At 41.4% G+C, this 20,672-nt stretch overlaps 1 protein-coding gene across 2 annotated transcripts in view; it reads left to right on the top strand.

Annotated features, from left to right (window-relative positions):
• DOCK4 (dedicator of cytokinesis 4) overlaps nt 1-20,672 on the top strand; it is a 405,358-nt gene that overhangs the window by 295,800 nt on the left and 88,886 nt on the right. For both annotated transcript variants that reach the window (XM_019543391.1, XM_019543390.1), the window contains exons 23-25: nt 2,968-3,160; nt 12,592-12,719; nt 16,853-16,987. In XM_019543391.1, coding sequence (XP_019398936.1) covers nt 2,968-3,160; nt 12,592-12,719; nt 16,853-16,987 — 456 coding nt within the window. The remainder of the gene's footprint in view (nt 1-2,967; nt 3,161-12,591; nt 12,720-16,852; nt 16,988-20,672) is intronic.

The raw sequence follows: 20,672 nt of genomic DNA, 5'->3' as shown, positions 1-20,672 counted from the left end.
GTATATATATATAGGTGTGTGTGTATAGGGTGTGTATGTATATATAGGTGTGTATATATATGTATTTATAGGTGTGTGTGTGTGTATATATATATATATATATATATATAGGTATCCCTGGGGAAAACTCACTTTTTTCTCCTTTAAAGAAGAAAAGCTACATTTTTCTGCAGCAAACAGAAAACCCATATCCCTGACCATAATTGCCAAACAGAAATTGAATGGTATGTCTATGACTGTGGTCAGTGTTCAACTTTCTAGGCACTTTGGAATCCAGTGTTTTGAACCAAAAATGTTTAAACTTAATGTAGAATCTTGCCAGACTGAATATTGTGGTACTTCAGGTAGTTCCTTCATTTCCACTGGGGCTGTTAAAATTGATCAATACTAATAGCTGAGGCCAGAACATACAGGGAACAATACTATACATTCAACATGCAACCCTCACTTGAGGAAGAAAACTGGACTTGCAGGTACCTTTCAGACCTTTGCATGTTGTACTGAAAGAGGCAAGTATAGTGCCCATCTTTAAGAAAGGGGAAAATAAAGGATCTAGGGAACTACAGATGGTTCAGCCTCACCTCAGTCCATGGATAAATCATGGAGCAGGTACTCAAGAAATCCATTTCTAAGCACTCAGAGGAGAAGGTGATTAGGAACAGTCAGCATGGATTCACCATGGGCAAGTCATGCCTGACCAACCTGATTGCCTTCTATAATGAGTTGACTGGCTCTGTGGATGTGGGGAGATCACTGGATGTGATATACTTTGACTTCAACAAGGCTTTTGATACAGTATCCCACAACATTCTCGCAGGCAAGCTAAAGAAGTCTGGTTTGAAGGAATAGACTGTAAGGTAGATAGAAAACTGGCTGGTCCTTGGGTTCAAAGGGTGGTAGTCAATGGCTCAATGTCTAGTTTGGCTGCCAGCATCAAATGGACTGCCCTAGGGGTCAGTCCCGGGGCTGGTTTTGTTCAGTATCTTCATCAATGACCTGGAAGATGGCATAGAGTGCACCCTCAGCAAGTCTGCAGATGACGCCAAGCTGGGGGGAATAGTAGATTAAGATGGAGGGCAAGATTAGGACTCAGAGAGACCTAGACAAATTAGAGGATTGGACCAAAAGAAATCCCATGAGGTTCAATAAGGAAAAGAGCCAAAGTCCTGCACTTAGGACAGAACGATCCCATGCACCAATACAGGCTGGGGATTGACTGCTTGGGCAGCAGCTCTGCAGAAAAGAACTTGTGGTTACAGTGGACAGTACACTGAATATGAGCCAACAATGTGCCCTTGTTGCCAAGAAGGCTATTGGCATCCTGGGCTGCATTGGTAGGAGTGTTGCCAGAATAGATCAAGGCGAAGTGATTATTTCCATCTATTCAGCACTGGAGGCCACATGTGGAGTACCGTGTCCAGTTTTGTGCCCCCCACTACAGGAAGGATATGAACAAATTGGAGAGAGTCCAGTGGAGAGCAATGAAAAGGGTTAGGAGGCTGGGGCACATTCCTTATGAGGAGAGGCTGAGGGAACTGGGCTTATTTAGTAGAGAGAAGACTGAGAGGGAATTCAGCTACCTGAAGGGTGGTTCCAAAGAGCATGGAGCTAGACTTTTCTCAGTGATGGCAGATGACGGAACAAGGAGCAGTGGTCTAAAGTTGCAGCAAGGGATATTTAGATTAGGTATTAGGAAAAACTTTCTCATTAAGAGGGTAGTAAAACACTGGAACGGGTAGTAAAACACTAGAGTCAGCTAGACAAAGTCTTGGCTGGGATGATATAGTTGGGGATAGTCCTGCTTTGAGCAGGAGGTTGGACTGGATGACCAGTTCATTCCTTTGAGTTGTATAAAAAGCTGTTTTTTTTTTTGAGGGGGGGCGGGGGGGTTCAAAGAAAAGACTAAATTAATGGGAAAATGGTAGGGATATGATTAGGACAGTTTTTTCCATTACAGCAACTTAAATGAAATATTTTGGGACAAAATCATGTAAATGAGCATCTGGAGAATCCTGTCCTGTTTCCAGGTAGCACCTTTAACACTCTAGCATTGTAGCATTGCTGAAAGAGATGAAGCATGGCTGGGATAAGTGACTTTTCCCAATTGAGTAGTTTTGGGAAAGTGTAAAGAAAGAAAGAGGTTTCAACAACATTTTTTGTAACCTAACGTACTTCATTATTCAGTGTTTCTTGTTTGCTTTTCAAATTCTTTTCTTTCTTAAAAGACTTCCAACCCTATTTTGGGTTTCAGAATTTAACCAACAGTCCCAATCCTGTCTCCAGGCAATATAACCTCTTTAAATATTTGAAATATATGGGAGGGAGAGATTCTGCTATTTGTCTATGTAGGTAAAAAGAGTATATCCTGGCACTTAACAGTTTGTCCTGTCATTGTGAATAATCTCTTTTCTCTACTGGACCATGTGGTTAAATAGCTGCATTCAAAATAGTGATTTATGCTTACATGAGAGAGAAATAAAAATATTTAATGGACTAAATCAGAGCTGTCCAACTTCTGAAGAGCCAGGAACAGCATGCCGTGTAGTCCCCTGGCCCACCTCTCCCCCATGTGGACATCATTGGCATGTGGGTCTTGGGTTCCCTGTTTAGGAAACAGAAGCTGGTAAGAGAGAGGGGAAGCCCAGAGACCCTGGTAGCAGGAACAGTGGGAGGACGCTGCTGGTCAGGTGTTAATCCCTTGCAAGCTGCATGGATTAAGTCCATGTTAAAAAGAAATTCATGGCAGAGCTCTAAGGTCATGAGAAGCGTGAAAATATCTGGAAGAATCTAAATAATGACCTCAAATTCATATCACAGTTTATAACTTGGAATCAAAATATCACAAAAGCAGGTGTGTTCTGTGATGGCTGAATATGAGATGCTGTTGACACTGGTCAGTCTGTAAATGTTGACAATGTCAACCTAGTATCACTGTATGTGACTAATACTTTTTCCCTTCCTCTTTAGACTGTGTTTCTCAGCTCCTTCCCAGCTGTATACTCGGAACTGCTGAAGCTCTTTGATGTACGAGAAGTGGCAAATTTGGTGCGTGATACTCTAAGCAGCTTGCCAACAATCATGCATGGGGATGAATCTCTTCAAGCTGTTAAACTTCAGTGCATTGGAAAAACAGTAGAGAGTCAACTGTACACTAACCCAGGTAAGGTGATAACCTGCTGGGTTGCCTGCAGTTAGAAATCACCTCTTCCCTGCAGGTCAGCAGATGCACGGGCAAAGAATGCCTTTCATAGCATTGTGATAACAGGTTCCAAAGCATTGTCCTGTACAGACTGTTCACTAAAGTCTTCTGTTTTACAGTAGTGTGATCAATACGAGTCCAGCTATAACTCCCCCCCCAAACAAACAAACAAAAAACCAGACATTTTAATATACTGTACCAGGAAATCCTGGTAGCAAAAAAAAGGCGAGAAAAAAAGCAGCGCATACAACAGGAATGTATGCCAACAGACACAGAGGCTTGGTCCTTCAGGGAGACACTCTGGCTACTGGCCAGTTGCTCCTCAGCTCTTCCAGCATGCCAGGAGCAGGGAAAGGGCAGTTTGCCTCACACCACAGTGCAAACCACAGTATGGGCGTGTGCTGTTACTATTTTTGCCACTGCAGGTGCATGAGCCTGCAAGTATGGATACACCCAGTGTGTCTTTTTGCAAGGGTTTTTTTATCTGAATGGGAGGTCTAGGTTCTGGTCCTTATCAGGACCTTTGATTCTTTCTTGCCTTATACCAGTGTTATGCTACTGTGACTCCATTGACTTCAGTGGAATAATAGCATAATAAAATGGTAGTGACAACCTATATCCATGGTGTCAGAGTAGCCATATAATGGAGAAATTAAAAGGGTTCACAGAAAAAGCAAGCTTAGCAATGTAAGCATGGTTGTATGTACAGAGTACACAGCAGTTTTGCCATTTGCTATAGAGAAGAAGAAATGTCAGTATGTAAGCGATTGGTTCCTGTAGTCGGCACCTCCAGCAATTCCATATTGTCTTCATATTACCTCATTACCTAACATTGCTAGCAATGTCACAGATACAGATCTGGATACTGAGGATGAGGAGCACATCAGGAGTATGACCAAAGTGTTGCTATGCTTTGGCATGTCAGAAAGCCTCACCCAACAGATGTGTAAATCCTTTCCAGCCCAAGAGGGAGAGACCAGGGAAGAGTGAAGGTAAAAGGCTGAGCTGTCTTCATATAGATTTATGGGTCTACGGACATCAATTTAGAGCAACCTTAGGTCTCCGCTTCCCAAATTGCTTCAGGATCAAACACTACAAATGAGCTCCTTCCTCCCATTACTGTGTGCAGAGTAGCCACCTGAGAAGCCAGCTGAATGCAATTCAGAGGAAATTAATAGCAGTTTAATGAGGGCATTCTTAGAAATGTATATCTGTTCTGGCTGCAAGGCACAGTTCACGACGTGATTGAAAAAAAAAGACATTAGTGAAACTAGATTTGTGCAAAAGAAAGTTGTGTGTGATACCACTTAAATCATCTCCCCTAAGAACAGTGACAAGAAAGCACTGCTGAACTCCAAAGGAACTTATAATTGCTTTATTCTAAGCATAGGAGAAAGATTAGCTGTTTTAGTTCTCTAAGCTGCTAGGGTAAATGACATGGGAACAGTTTAATTCCAGTCACTAATAAGTGGAAAATGTGACAAAAGTCCCAACGAGGTGTTTGCTTCAGACCTCTCAGGGTCTTTGAGTACCCCCTGAAGCCATCCCCGCTATGACTTTCAAGGTCAGGGGAAACCCAAACCCCCACCAGCTGCCACCCTGTTTTCTTGGCTGATCCATCCATTGTCATACTTATTTCTCTTCCCTGGATGCCTCCAGCACATCGTCTTCAACCCTACCTTGCTGAATTATCAAGGCTGTTCAGTTTTCTGTTGATAGTGGAGGTTCATCTTCCTCATCCTGCAGGTAGGCAGCTCTGGGACCTAGCAGGGACTTGATTAACCTTTCTCTATATACAGTCTAGTCAGGGAAACTGGGGAGCACATTATTACAACATGAGCACATTTAAAACAGAAATATTACAATAGAACCTGTAGTCTGTCACAGAAGGGTCTCCTAAAGTTCAGCTTTTTGGCCTCTTTAAATCCTAATGTTTCGTTCTTAAAAAACCATGGTCCCTCAGCCCATTTCTAGAAAGAGGCCTTCTTTAAGTCTTTGTAGGGGGAAAAAATCACAATGAATTACTTAAGAAAAATTGATCCAGAGAGTTTAAACCATTGTGCCTCGAGGCAAAACTGAGGCTTACTGTGATCTAAAATGTAATTCAACTCTGTCTTTCTGAGACAGGGGATAAGTATTTTAAACAGCTGTGTTAGTTAATGCTGTTAAAAGCAGATAGATATGATAAACACGGGAAATGATTGAGAGGCTGCAAAAACAGTATTATTCAGGCTTTCAAGACAAAGGGCACCTTTATATGTGGCTAAACCTTCTCTCTTATCTAAAGTTTGATTAACTGCTAAGCAAATTTGGCTGGGATGTTCTAGATGGGGCTGATCCTGCTTTGAGCACAGGGTTGGACTAGATAACCTTCTGTGGCCCCTTGCAACCCTAAATTCTCTGATTCTAAATCTGTGTAGCACTGAAGATTTTTCTGGAGTGCTACACAGCTGTTCCAGTATTTTTTCTTTATGCAGCTTTACTAATCACTTGCAACTCACAGGGCAGCTCAGGTGCCAATCAGTCCCTCTCCTGCAGCATCTTGCTCTAGAGATCTTCTCCCTGCTACCTGTAGGGCCAAACTGCCCACTTGGTCTCAGGCACTGGTCTTATAAGCCTTTAGAAGTCCCATCCCTTCCTGTCAGGTGACTCTTAGGCCTGACAGCCTCCACAGTACTTTATGACTGCTCCCCTGTAGCAGTGCCCTTGCTGTCCAAGCAGGGCTCTGCCCTACTGTCCTATTGTTGGGCCACCAGCCCTGCCATAGTGGTCCCTGCTGCTTAATCCTCTTCAGCCCGTAATGAGTAATCTTCCCTTACCTGGGGATGTCCCTGCATCTGCTTCTCTCTTAAAGTAGCAGGAGTCCCTGCCACCACATTTTTGGACCCACGGGGAGCTCCATGGGCTGGATGACCCCACGTGCTGGATTGTACCGGCACATAGGGCTGCTCTGTGGACAGATCCAGCAGAAGTAGTTAATATGCATATAAAGAAGTCAGAATCCATTTCGGGACTTTGGGGCAGCTTTAGCCTATCACTTATACTATAGCTAACAGTTAAAGAGCTTTTAAGACAAAAACAGCTCTAATTCCCATGGAAAGTTAATGGGTATTAGAGCCTCATCTGCACTTGGATTTTGTAAACTTTTTCCCTCCAGCATTGTTGTGCTATACTGGAATCTCATAGTGAGGTTTCCTGTGCTGTTTTTCTCTTACGAGAGACTGGGGATTTTTGATTGGTTTGTGGCCTTGTTCCCAGGCATGTACTGTTTGGGAACTCTCTGATTGGAAACTTTTCAGGCACCAGGCTGGATTGACCAAGCTTGGGGTTAGAGGTAGGCAGGCACATGGCAGGCAGGCTCTAGGACCAGACCCAGTTGCCACCATCACCTTTGACAGGAGAGAGTGTTCTCAGACAGTGTACATCCTCACAACTTCAGGGGAAAGTGACTGCTGCTGACTCCCTCACCATTGTGGGAAAGAGCGTTGGCTGCAGACACCCTCTCTGTGATGCCACAAGGAAAAGCGGTAATGGCAGTAGCTGTGTCCTAGTTCAATTAACTAACTGTGCTGGGCAACAGTAAACTCAAACATAGAGCACAACCTGGCTTGACAACAAATTGAGTCAATCTGGCTGCTGAAACCCCATATCCAAAGGCTATGACTCCATGGACCAAATCCAGCCTGCGGGCCATAGGTTGCTGTCCCCTGCTCTGGGTACATGCATCTCTTCCAGCCCTTACAGAATGAACCTGGAGCATGCCTATGCTGTAAACTTACTGTGAGTATGGACAGGTGGCACTCTCCCACTAGAAACAGAGCATGCAGTTTCTCCTTCAGCAAGCATGCTGCTTCTAGGAGAAAGATCTTTCTCTTGGCAACAAGGAAGATCTCTCCTGCAAGAGACTTTCTCCTATTGCCTATAGGCTGCCTTATCCTCCCCAGGCCTGAAAGAGAGGTCCAGTGCAGGAAGCAGAAGCTTCTGAACTCCTTCTGGTCCCAGGAGGATTGGAGCAGTAGGGAAAGTCTCCCTGTGCCTCCCCCAGACTAAGGTTACCGCTGTTTAGGGAACACTGACCTGAGGTTACCCCAATCCCAGACCGGGAGGAGTGGAGAGCAGGAAAAGCTTCCCTGTGCATCACCTGAAATGAGGAATCAGCAGCTGCTACATTGTCCAGCTTCCCACCCCTTCCCCAGACTGGGGTGACCGTGGGGAGTGGGAGGAGGTGAGCAGCCACTTTACTAGTCTGGGGTAACTCCCAACAGTGAGCACACTAGTAGGAGGGCAGAGGGGGCAGTTGCAGGCTGCAGTATGCTCCCTCTCTCTCTAAGATGTCTAGCACTGCAAATTTCCCAGATATTTTCACCTGTAGAAATCAACCCCTGTCCATGGTATGTCAGGTAGCAGAACGGTAGCAGAACCTTAAAACATGCCTGCACTGCTTCACATAGGCTACCTGAACCAGGAGCAGCCAGAGCGGGTTCAAGTGACGTGGTGGAGAGGCTTATTAGCCTTGTTGATTGCTGGTGCTAACTAGCTTGCATCAATGCTGTGTAAATCTGGACTTCTTGCTTCTGGTTCAGGAGGTCATCCACATCGTGTCTGAGTTTTTACTGTTGCCCATCACAGTTAGTTTATTGAACTATAGACATACCCTTGATATATATGTTCAGAGGTCAGCTATTCCATACCACTACCAATAATTCTGCCTTTGTGAGTGCAGCCATGCCTGTAGTTTAGCTGTCAGGTCATCATCTTGTACACATGCAGCTTTTACACATAACTGAAAATAAATGAGCAGTTTCCTTCCTGCTTAAGGCAGGAGGACGGGTTAGTGAGGACAGAAGACCCAAATGAAGAAGATAAGGCCAAAGGCCAAAAGATGCTCTCAGTAAGGAAACTGTATCTTGAAGCTGCTTTGAGCTTGTTTCTGCAGACCTTCTTGCCCTGGTAAGATGCACAGAGTTAATTTTGATATTAAATATATGGAATATGTGCTGAGACATTTATCCATCTTAAATGCAGCCTCTAAAATGGATCAATGTTTTTATTTTTTGCAAAACCATCTGACCAAGCAGAAAAAGCCTTTTCACATTTTTTTCCAATGACGCATCTCATTCTTCTGCATCCCAGCTAATAGTTCTTTTAAAGTGAAAACAGTGCTTCATGAGAGGTATGAAACGGACAGCTCTAGAAATTAAAATGCACTGTTTACACATTGGGAGCTATTTTTCATGCTGTTCAGCAGTCCTCCTTTCCTACCTCCACCCATGCAGTCCTCCCAGCCTAACAAATACAAAATTGCCTGTGTGAAAATGAGACTTCTTCAGATCAAGAGTAGGAATGGCTTTTTTCATTTTCATTGCCACAGCAGAGAAAAATGCAAAATAAAAAATGAGCAAATAACAAAAACACCTCAGTTTTTTAAATTTTTCCAAGACTACATTGTAATTGGGAGCATAGGAATGATAGTTCTTTGTTTAAAATGTACCATTAAGTTGAAAGTATTTTTGTTATGTAACAGCCCTTTTACAAACTCCAGTTTTGGCCACCTCTGCAATAAAGAGCCTTTGAAGTAAATGATGACTGAAATATTGTCTTTCTATAATAAACCTCTGAGAGAAACTCAAAAAAAAAATCACATGCTAATGATGCAGACATGTTAATGGTCCCTATTGACTAGAGTGCAAGAGGGAAAGTTTTGCTTTTGGGCTGAATATTTAATGCGTGTAGCATGCAACAGAAAAGCACAGAGATGTCTCAAGTATCCTATCTTTAAATGATGCCAACCATAGACCTGAAAAGATTAATGTCATGAAAATTTTATTTCCCTATTTCTGTACAATATTTGTAAAGGCAAGTATTAGCATTTTTAAAAATCAGCTAATTTGGCTTCCTGTATGTGGAGAAAATTAGGACAGTGACTGATGGTTAAGGCTTCTAATTATTGTACTATTACTTGTACTCATTAATTTTACTGCATACAGTGGCTGACATTGTACCTGACAGTTGTTGTGGGGGGAGAAAGAAGGAGGCGGGGGGTAAAATCTGTAAGCAAGTGATTTATGCTGCATTTTCTGACCTTCCAGAACAAAGCTTTTTAGTGATTCCTTTAGATCTCGGGCCCCTGCCACACATTACACTTAAGATGTGATAAACCAGTTAATCACGTCTTAAATTGCTACCCAGCATTAACAAGCTACAAATTAATGTATTTAATGGTGTGATAAAGCAAGGAATAAGCCACAGAGTTATTACATGTGCTTCCAGACCTGGGAGCCCTGTCTGCTAATCTGGGACCCAGCCCCCTGCAGCACATGGTGCGCCCATGTGACTGGGAGCCCAGATCAGGTGGCAAGGCCTGGCAGAGTGTGGTGTGTGCCTGCTGGTGAGAACCGAGATCACCTGAAAGGACTGCCAGCTGCAGGAGTTTGCTACTTGCCAGTGCAGGGAGAGCCCAGGATTATGATCCTGGGCTCCCCTTCCACTGGCAATAAGTTGTGATGGCATCTGATACTGGATCCAACATTCATGCCTCCACCATACTTGCGTGGCATGGCAGGAAATGTAGTTGTAGAAATCCTGCATCAGATACCATCATGCCTTCACTTGCATGTCTGCCAGAGGTCTCAGTCACAGATCATACAAGGTCAATATTTGGATTATATGCTTTCAAGTAGTTTGTTCTGTGTTGTAGTAAATGATGTAGAAAGATAGTTCAGTAGGTGGTGCACTAATTGCCTATATCAGTACAGTTGAAGGTCACCATAACAATAGCTGGCTTTGCAGTTTTGGTCTTGTTTCTTGTATTTAATATGTACTATGAAGACTCTGACCATTCTGCTGCCAAAAACACCAAGACACTTTTTCACAAATAGAATAGTAAAACTGATTAATAAATAAGGTTGGTTCAATTATGGCTGAGGAACTAAGATCCAAATAAAAGGATTTGTCATGTAAAACACTTTAGATCCAAAATTTGTCTCAAAGTGTGATCCAGAATACCCCTACATAGCTATGTCTAATCCTGGAAGGCCCATGTGTCCTTTTTTTGGCCTGCAATTCCCATATGTACCAGTCATACTCTTTTGGTATGTTCCCAGAAGTGTCTAGGGCTGAGCACTTGTGTCCAGTTTCCTATGTAGTCCCACTGGGATCAAGAAGCCAAGTGGAGAAGTGCCTTAGTCCCCGAAGAGGCCTGATGTTGATAAGTTATGGTGGTGTCTAATGCACTTCAACAGCATCAGACCCCTCATAGCATGAAGTTGTAGTTACTTTATTTAAAAACTGGCTAGAGCAGAATGTTTTGCCCATATATTATACTATAGCCTAAGAAAGTACTTTCCTAGGAAGTTGGAGAACTGGGTTCAAGGCTGCCCTCACCCTAAAAGGATTCAAACTCACATCTAACACATACTTGGCCATAGCTCCAACTACTACTCTGCAGCCTCTTGCTCCCTCTTGTGTTCTGTTCTTGTGCCCATGAATCTTGCACAACAGACCCACTTGAACAAGAAGGTTAGGCAGTGCACCATACCTAGTGTTGCCTTTAAGTGGGTGGTTAGTCCACTGCTCTGGGGTGGGAGATATTGGTTTGAATTTCCACGAGTTAAAGGAGGCATTGAATTCAAGTGTCTTTCTTCATGGGCAGTTGTTTCTAACCACTAGACAGCAGTCCGCCAGTAGTGGCACCACTTCCTTCTCCCATCATGTTTTAATTGGAGAACAATGGGCCCTATTTAGTCCTTTCAAAAAGTGTGTAGGATGAGGGCTCGGGCATTTGGAGCACAAGTACAGGCAGATACCTCCCTGCAATATTGTCCAAAGTTTCTAAACTCAAGTGGATAGTTTCACACTTGCAGGAGCATTTCTTTTTGGTTAGCTGTGTGGCCCTCTTATTCAGCCTGTGGGTTTTTGGATCATCCTTCTGAGACACCTAACTCTCCCCATACTTTGTGTAGGAAACTTAGGTATCTACCTGTGGGGCCAGACACTTAACAGTTGGTCATTGCAGTGCCAAACTTGTACACATCTAAGTTTATTTTCTGGATCTAACCCTAATTTCCTGGATCTAGCCCTAATTTCCTGCTTTGAGTTTCCCGTGCATGGAAAAAACATACAAAAACATTTGAATAATTAATAAGGATGTAAAAGGAAACAGAATAAGCAGGAGGCAAGAAATACGTGGAATATTTTTCAAATCATATATGAATCATCTAGTCCTTCTGGCATGTTTCAAGTCAAATGGCAACCAGGGAAGGCTGTGGAAAAGCAAGAACAGTGTTAATGTTCAATAAAGGAGAGAATCTTGATCCGGCAGAGTTAAATTTTATTTCTTTTTCAGAAAAATAGGTGAGAACAAAGTATTGATTATGGAGAGGATAACAGGATCATGAGCAGTTGTCAGCATGAGTATATAAAGAATAACCTTCTTGCTAGCTAAACCTGATGTTTAGTGAGATAATGGGAAAATTAATGAGCAAGGAGACTGCTTTAGAAAAGTTAGATTTTCATAAAGCATCTAGGGGTTTCTCTAAAAATATTTTAATAGAAAATGTAATTCAAATATATTCAAAACATATTTACTCAGTTTTGAGTATCTAAAAAAGCCTATAAACAAAGGATAGCAGCAAGTTTAATCTTACAAGATGGTGATAGGTGTCACCACAGGGATAAGTGTTAGGACTTGTCTCATTTAACATCTTCATTAATGATCGTCAGAAGAGGAAGTAAATAGCATGTTAGTGAAATTGAGAGATGGCACTGAATTGGGAGAAGTCAGGAAAATAATAATGAAGGACCGTGGGCAGAAAATTAGATTCAGCTAGAGAAATGCAAATTAATTCATGTAGAGACAAATATGAATCACATGTACTCAGTAGGAGGGAGGAACCTTAAAAGCAGTCAGTGAAAGAGACCCAAAGGTGTAATTGTGGACACTAAATAAAAATTGAATTTGCCTAATGTAATATCTTAAAAAAAAAAAAAAAAAAAAAAAAAAGCCAGTGGCATTTTGGATTGCAAAGGAGCCATGTCAAAACCGGGGAGGTATATAGTTTTCATGTGATTTTGAATGCAAGCAATATTTTTTCAACATTTTCTGCATAGCACTTATATAAATACATAGCTTTATTTCACATGCACAGTATCCCATATGGCATGCTGTGTGTTTGGATTTTTTCTTCTGGAGTGGGTTGTTCCTGTTTAGAGGTTTTTTTTTCTTTGTCATGATAGCATATGTAGCTGATAAATGCTTCTGATCAGAAATATTTCTATCAATGTAACATACATTTGCATTTGCGTAAATACATATAATCATATATTCAATAAAAATACTAAGTAAAACAATGTCATAAGTAGAGTCCACTCATAACATTTCCCTCTCATTCCAGATTCCAGATATATTCTTCTTCCAGTAGTTTTGCATCATCTCCACATGCATTTACAAGAGCAGAAGGATCTGATAATGTGTGCTCGTATCCTTAGCAACATATTTTGTCTCATCAAGAAAAATAGCTCAGTAAGTAAATACAGGTCATGTACCCCAGGATTTGGACTTACTTTGGATTTCTTTATTGGAATATTAGTAATTAAATGAGACTGGCTCTTGAACAAAAAAGAGTATGTTGTAAAAAATGATCCATGAACTGTATCTCTATGAATGTGTCAGTTTGGTTTTTCATCTATGTTTTTTTTTTTCCTTACAAGAATATTTTAATTGTAGTACACTGTGTTCTACCAGGCATTGACACTGCTCCAATGTTCCTCTAAGATTCAGTAGCTCAAAAAGAAAAAGAGGAAGTTTGACTGGTTTAAGATTTAGAGGGCATGAGGTAAATAGCTTTTTCGTGTCAGATATATATTTTAGGGTTTAGATTTAAAAGTGACTGTTTTCTCTGTTATTGCGTAGCAGGAATGTAGGAAAGCCTAGGGCCAGAAATATATCTATACCTCTAGGTCCAGCCCATGCCAGGGGATATTTTAAGAGGTATTATCCAAACCAGGACTGTGGAGGAGTAGGGGGGTGTTTCTCCTACTCTGTTTTGCCCTTGCCCCTCTCTGGTCTTGTTTGAATAGCTTGTTTGGACCCTGCTATTTAGAAAAAAAGCTTTCTATGCAAGCTTTCTGCCTAGAGGGATTGAATTTGGAAATATGTGCAAGGAGTAGATGTGGAAGGGATTTCTAACTGGAAAGAAGAAGAAAAAGGAAGAGATTTATAGAATTCTTAATTGCAGGACAAAGGGTAGGGGGAGGGGGGTCTTCCCTGCTTTTACCTGTGGCATGTTGTGAGGTGTTCTTAGTGTTTCAGATATTGTTCCTTGTAGCTGTGGGTGAGGATTCGAAGGCATGCTTATGGCTGATGATTGCCTGTGAATGCAAGGGTCTGGACTCTGACCCAGGAGGCCTCTTCCAGTTCTGTGGTTCTTAAGTTCCTAAAAGTTCATGGCAGCATGTGGTCCTGTGGATAAATAAGAACAGGATTTGCATAGATTCAGACAAGACATCAGGAGGCGCTACTTCACGGTCAGGGCGGCTAGGATCTGGAACCAACTTCCAAGGGAAGTGTTGCTGGCTCCTACCCTGGGGGTCTTTAAGAGGAGGCTAGATGTACACCTTGCTGGAGTTGTTTGACCCCAGTACTTTTTCCTGCCAGGGCAGGGGGTTGGACTTGATGATCTGCTCAGGTCCCTTCCGACCCTACTAACTATGAAACTATGTGTATAGGGAAATTCACCACTAGGGTTTGATTGTTCTTCTCTAATCCTGTCAGACCTTAAGATATGGTGGCCTGGCTTCATATCAGTCTGCAGGAACCTCACTCTCAGCCCTTTGAGTAGAGCCCTCTAGTAGGACTTTGGGCAGAATCAGTATTCTGTAAGTGGCAATTAAGAGACCCACAGGACTGGTTAGAGGCATGTTACAATTTATGGACTGTAAGGTAACTGAAATCAGTATACTGTTGGTTGATCTATGTATTTTGGAAAAGTTCACTGGAGGTGAGGGGGATTAGTTGAGGTGCTGTTGGTTGCTATGGACTTTGCAATTTGCTTCTGGGATTTGTACTGAAATCTAGGTGATAATGGTATAACCCTAAAGGTCAAGAGGCTTATGTGGCCAAGAATGTTGAACAAGGCTGTATATTGCAGATATGAAGGAATGTTGTGGTTATGGGGGTTGGATCACTTCCATCTCTGTGGTTGTGATGGGGAGCAACAAGGCAAGAACAAAATAATATTGTGCTGTAGTTGGTGTCATCTGTATAAACCGTGATCAGCATGCTTAATCTCAATTCCTTTGTTATCAACATACAAGAATCCTCAGGAACCCAGGATGATACATGTGGTTTTTAGTTTCAGATTGATATTTTGATATAGAATAAGGGGGTGTAACTTTGATGCTACAAGACTTCTTTCATTGTATCTGTCTTATTGGATGCATGGTTCACCATGAGACAAAATGAGACCGGGGGATGAGGGAGGCATCTTTATTTTTTGTATCTGACACAGCTTTGGGATAGAACATTTTTTGTATGTTATTGTAGAAATGGATGGAAGCCAGGGTTGGTGTTGATGCATAGTTTGATGTCTTCCAGTGCATAAGATGAAATGATCACGTTCATAACACGTGATTGATTTCATATTATCTATGATGATGCTTTTGGACCATCTCATAACTTCTAAGACAAACTGTTAAGTGTCTCAGGTGATATATATAGCAAGATCTGTGTATGTGTGTGTGTGTATATATATATATATATATGGCAGAATACATACAAGCTGGATCTAGTGTTCAGGTCAGAAACATAGGATTGTAAGTTGAGGGACAGCACTACAGATAGATCAGAAGAGGTAATTGCTGGAGGCTGCAGTGCATTTAGCTTGACAAGGCAAAGGATTTGGCCAGGGCCAGAAATTTCTTAGCATGAGTTTACTACTGCTTGCATTGCAAGGTCTTATGCAAGCATCCTTGTCTATGGTGACATTTAAAAGAATGCAACTTTCATACCCAAAATTCAGGGAAGAGTTTTATCACAGAACCAAAATGTCTGACAGTTTCTAGGCTGCTTTGGAGGATAAGATTGTTCTCCCACAGACCACCCTGAGAATAATCTGTAGAAAATCATAAAACTGTATTTTCTCCCTTTTTGATACAGTAGCCTACATATACGTGTGTGTGTGTGTGTGTGTGTGTGTGTGTGTGTTTATGAGGTTGATCTACAGCACATGAAGAGATGAAGAGGAAGGAAGTTATGGCAACAAGCTCCTGTTGAGTCCAAATAGTGACATGCCAAGTGTTTTGATTTTTGTTACAGCTCTCCTGTGTTGGCTGTGCAAGAGGTGAAGATGAAGCGTTGATCTTCATCATGTCTGCTGAGTCTTACCCAATAGAATTAATGCTCTTGTTTGTCAGTTGCTTAGGCGGCATTTGGTTATAGTTAAGTGTTATTTGCTGTGAAAAATGTCACATTACTTTGAAGATAAAATAGCTCAGGTTTGGCCTGTGCTGCTTACTGCCATGGAAACAGAACAGTGTGTTAAGGGAAAACTCTTTACTTTCAACCGGTGTCAATCATTTTGCCCAAAGAGACTGTAGATGCAGCTTTGTGCTAACCTGTGATTTGGACCCTTTCTTTTCCAGGCTGGTAAAGAGCAGTTGTGAAGTATTAGGTCCAGAGTGAGTTGAGATTGTCAGCATTTCCCCAAGGAAGTGAAGTGCCAGAACTCATGTGGAGACCAGCTCTCAACCCTGGTCAGCTAGCATTCAAGCTCCCAGGTTTTTATAGAGACCCATGAAATCTTTATGGAAATGAAAAGAAAGAACAATGAAAAATAATGAAAAGCCAAAATGAAAAAGATACACATTTGGAAAGAAAGCAAAGGGAGACTGCTATGCTAGTGTATATAACATAGCAAAATTACCTTTTCTATTTTCTGATTTAGAAAAAAAGGGCAGCTGGAACACAAAGCACATTAACTTTGTTCTTACATACATATGTAAGAATGTTCTTAACAAACAGTTATGCATTCATGGCCAGGAGCACTGGTGCCTATGTTAGCTCCTTTGTACTGGTCTGCTGATGAAAAACTGCAGTGAATTTTCTTTAATTGACCAGATTTACATTTGCACTGTTCGGGGGATGGAAAAGTAGCTGACACTTCCTGCTGAATCAGTCACTAAAAAAGCTTAGTGAAATCAGTTTATTTTTAGGGTAGTTTCTTTGCTGATATGATGAAGTATTTAAACCAAAATTCTCTCTGTGTTTTACACTTTAAGCCTCCATTTAGGAGTTTCCCTTGCAAAAATGTATGGATATTGACTATAAAACTTTCACATATCATTGAGTACTCTCTTCTCTGCTGTAACAGAAAATAAGATTATGCTTAGTGATGAGTACTCAAATTCATAAGGATAACTGTCTTCTCTATATGTGTGATTAATTGCAAACACTTGGGTTCAAATCAATGGCATGTTGATGTTATTTTGAATAAAGAATATTCCTGTGGTTTCTAGACTGCAGCAGTCATGAGGAAAACTAATTCTCACATACAGTAAAGTAATCCAACTGCTAATGCTGTTGAAGGAAAATTTCTGTCTGTGTCATCCTCCCTTCTAAATTATAGCAATCTGAAAGAAAGTTTGTATCTATTTAAGGAAAAATCGGTCTTGGAAGAAATTGATGTGATCGTGAACAGCCTGTTAGACATACTGTTGAGAACCATATTGGAGATTACAAGCCGACCTCAGCCATCCGGGTCTGCAATGCGCCTCCAGTTTCAAGATGTGACTGTAAGATTTCATCATAAAACAATCTCAGTCTGTCGTTGCACTTATAGATCCTCCCATTGCATCTAGGTGAATTACCAATACATTGTAATACACATGTTAATCTGATTATCTGCTATTCTGAAAAAAGATTGCATTATCCAGATGTAGTGGAATTAAAGGAGTAAGGTAGAATGTACTTTTTTGTCGTTCTTTCACTGGAATTGTTAATGTTCTATAGTTTTATTTTTTCATGGATAGTATGTATAAAATTAAGGTGGTGAAATTTTTCCACTTGACATCCTTTTGGATAGTAGAAAATTCACTGAGATTCTTCTGTTGATAATTCAACATCTTTCTGCAAGCAGTTTTCTGTAGGAGGAGGAGAAAAAAAAATTATATGAACTGAGTGCCTGAGTTTCAGTTCTAGAGTATTAATTGACGTCAAGAGATCAGTGTTAGAAAGGGAAAATAAGTGGTATTTAGGTCAGTGTAATAAAATAGACCGTGCATTTTAAGAGGTTCAAGTGAAATCACTTAAAGAAAAGCCCACTGTCAGTATTAGTGAAACAAAATGAAAGCTGCATTTTGTTCTATTTGGAAAGAGGTTGTCAGGTGACTTTGGAGGAACAAAGAATTCTTGCATGGAAGTTGATACATAGAGGCCTAACCAAAGAGTAGTGGACCTAGCCTTGTAAAAAGAAACAAGTTGCTTACTTGTCAGTCAGCAATTTCCTAAGAAACACTATGTGTATTTGAACACTTCTTACTTTTTTAAATTTGCTGTCTCACTTGACCAACCATGCTTGTTATTTTTCCAGTGATGAATGGATTTTCTCCTTTCAAGCCTAAATGCCCTGTGAGGTCACACATTTTAAAGAGCATTCAATACATGGGGAAAAATATTTTTTACTTTCTGCCACAGGGAACAAAATTATTAGATGTATTCATGGAGTTGACCATGGGTTACCTGTAATTTGTGATAGGGCAACCCTGTGCTCAAATTTTATTTTGGTTCAGAGGAACTGGACTTCTATAATCTCACATTCCTTTAATTTTAAACAGCAGAAATATTCTCCAGGTGTCAGGTCATCAAAGAAGGATTCACTACTTAGCAAAGTGTAGGTTGCAGAATTGGGCTACAAGTGTGGAAAAAGTCCATTCCTACTGGTTTCCTTTAAAATATCTGTTTGCTCATGGATGTAGTTCTTATAAAATGCCATTGAAAACATTCTAAAAGTGCTTGCAAGTTACAGAGTTTTCTTTAGTTATACATGCCTTGCAAAGGCATTCCATCATCATCACCACAGGCATCTCACTGAATGCTTAATGTACAAGTGATTCACAGCACAGCATAAGCCAATTATATACATTATTGCAGGGGAGCATCATGCAGCATGGGTTTTGGAAACACACTGCTCCTGGTTCTTAAAAGTATTTATGGCATAAGTCACCACCCAATGTGAGTATGGGTGGAAGAATCTGTCCCATTATGTTACCATGAATTCATACTGCATTTATAATTAAATGTGCTTTGTGAGATGGATGTGGGCTTATGGCAGCACACTGGGTAAGATTCTGTTACAATTGCTCCCATTAGATACTTCCATACTTCTGCAAGTAGTCCCAAAGCTATATTTCCATGTGTTGCCACAGGCACTGCATGGTGTTTTTGCATAATTTATCAAGAAGCAGAGTAAATTGGACTGCATGGAGCTTGATGCTCAGTGGCTGGATTGTTCTTAGGACCCATGCTAACTTGCTTACAATTAGGTCAGGTTTCTCTACACCAGGGTTGCCCTGCCACAGGTCACATGCAGCTGAAGAGGGGTTAATTTGTAGCCCTCAGGCTCCCACTCACCTGCTGCTCTCCCCATGCTTCTGGCTACATCTATAGCTGGGGAGCTTCAGGTTTCCCTCTAGCTTCTGCTTTCTGCACCTGTGCAGCACAGCACAAGGCAGTGCGGCACAAACTGCAGTGCAGGGGGGAACCTGTCACCAGTGAGTTAGGGGCCAGCCCATGTGCATGGTACTGCAGGGAGGAGGGAAAGCAGGCTGCCAACTCTGCAAGGTTGGACAGCCCTGAGCTCTACCATACTTCAGAATGCAGTGTAGATGTGTTCTTAATCTTACCTTATGGTTATGAATCACTTGCACGTTAAGCACTTTCTCTGTGATAGATGTGGTACTTTGAAGCTGTGTGCTCAGAAGGAAGCTTTATAATATCCAGGGTCAGTGAGCTCAGTGGAGTTGCGCTATCATAAAACTGGAACAATGCAGTGGTGAAGACAACCCCACAAATCTAATTGCTTTATGAAGTCAATGAATTGGCTCCTTAGGTTGTTTTATGAAAAATGTAACTGCATACAATTAAATATCTGAGAGGAACCCAATTAAAACAGAGGCTCTCCCACTGTGAAATCTTAGAACACAGCCCCTCCGAGCCATAATGAATTGGAACACAGTGCTACTGCAAAACTGTCAACTCCATATGTTTTTAATAATTTTGCTCTTTATATGGGAAAATGAAAAATAACTCATTCAGACCACTTGTGGAATTGTGACGTTCTACTCAGCTTGATTTAGGATGCTGGAATCTGACCCTTGTATTTCTTAGTTTTGAAGAGGTTGAGATGTAAATTAAGTATTCAGTCTTATTTACAAGCAGAGCATGCAGGATTTTATTTACATTCCTTGGCTCTGTGACTGTGGCATTGGCAGGGATCTGAGCCAGCATTTTCAGTATTAGGTTCTGAAGTTTGTTTCAAAAGGAGCAGCTTGAGTGCTTATTACTTTTGAAATATACCACATTTATCTGGGTGCCTAATTATGCACTAGACTCTTGATTCATTAAGGCATCTAGTTACAGCAATGTCATGCATCAGAACACATCCTGGGCCTGCATACCTCAATTGGAGGCACCCGTGTGCATTTTGCTCAGTATTTTACAGCACTTACAACATTATGCAAGAGGATGTATAGACCAGCCAGTAGGAAGTATGGAGTTTCACAAGAGTTTGACTGTCCCTGCAGCCTTGAGCTTAAGACCTCTGTTAGTGTGGGTTTTGATGTTGAATCATCTAAAGCCAGGGCCTTATTAAAATGAGGGAGCAGGAAAAGGAGGATGTGACCTGCTCATCTTTTGTCCAATAGCCTAGTGAGCTAGGAAGAGAGAGATCTCAGTTCAAGACCTTCCTCATCCAGAAGGGGTTTGAATCTCCCCTACACAGAAAATTGCCCTTACTTCAAGCTATAACCTAGATAGGACTAAAGCCATCTTCTGCCATCCCCTTCTCTCTTGCTGAAGCAGTCACTGGGAATCACAAATATAAGAATCATGGGTGCAAAGAAAGAAGCAAGAGTGAGCCTGACTATAGTCTAGTGAGGAGGGCATAAGTTGTCCCAGGGCCAGAACCCAGTGCCCCAGAGGAAGGCCCAAACTATTGGGGATTTGGCAAGTAGTGGGGAGGAAAGGGGAGCTGTATTCCTCTGTTGCTAAGCATACTCTAACTGCATCAAACAGAGTGATCCTCTCATTTGTACCTTGGTGCAGGAATGACTTGTGAATTAATCCAAAATGGCCTTAGGTAGGTTTCAGGCTTTAAAGGCACGTCTTATTCAAAATGATTGACATAAGCATGTGTAATAGCTGTGAGTTCTGATATCTGTTGTATTAACTCAAATCCAAGATGAGTTCCTCCCCCCCCCC

Source organism: Crocodylus porosus, unplaced genomic scaffold, assembly GCF_001723895.1.
Source record: "Crocodylus porosus isolate Cpor-Errol unplaced genomic scaffold, CroPor_comp1, whole genome shotgun sequence".
Taxonomy (NCBI): domain Eukaryota; kingdom Metazoa; phylum Chordata; order Crocodylia; family Crocodylidae; genus Crocodylus; species Crocodylus porosus.
Note: the sequence above shows the minus strand (reverse complement) of the source record. Positions and strands in the feature narration are given on the sequence as shown.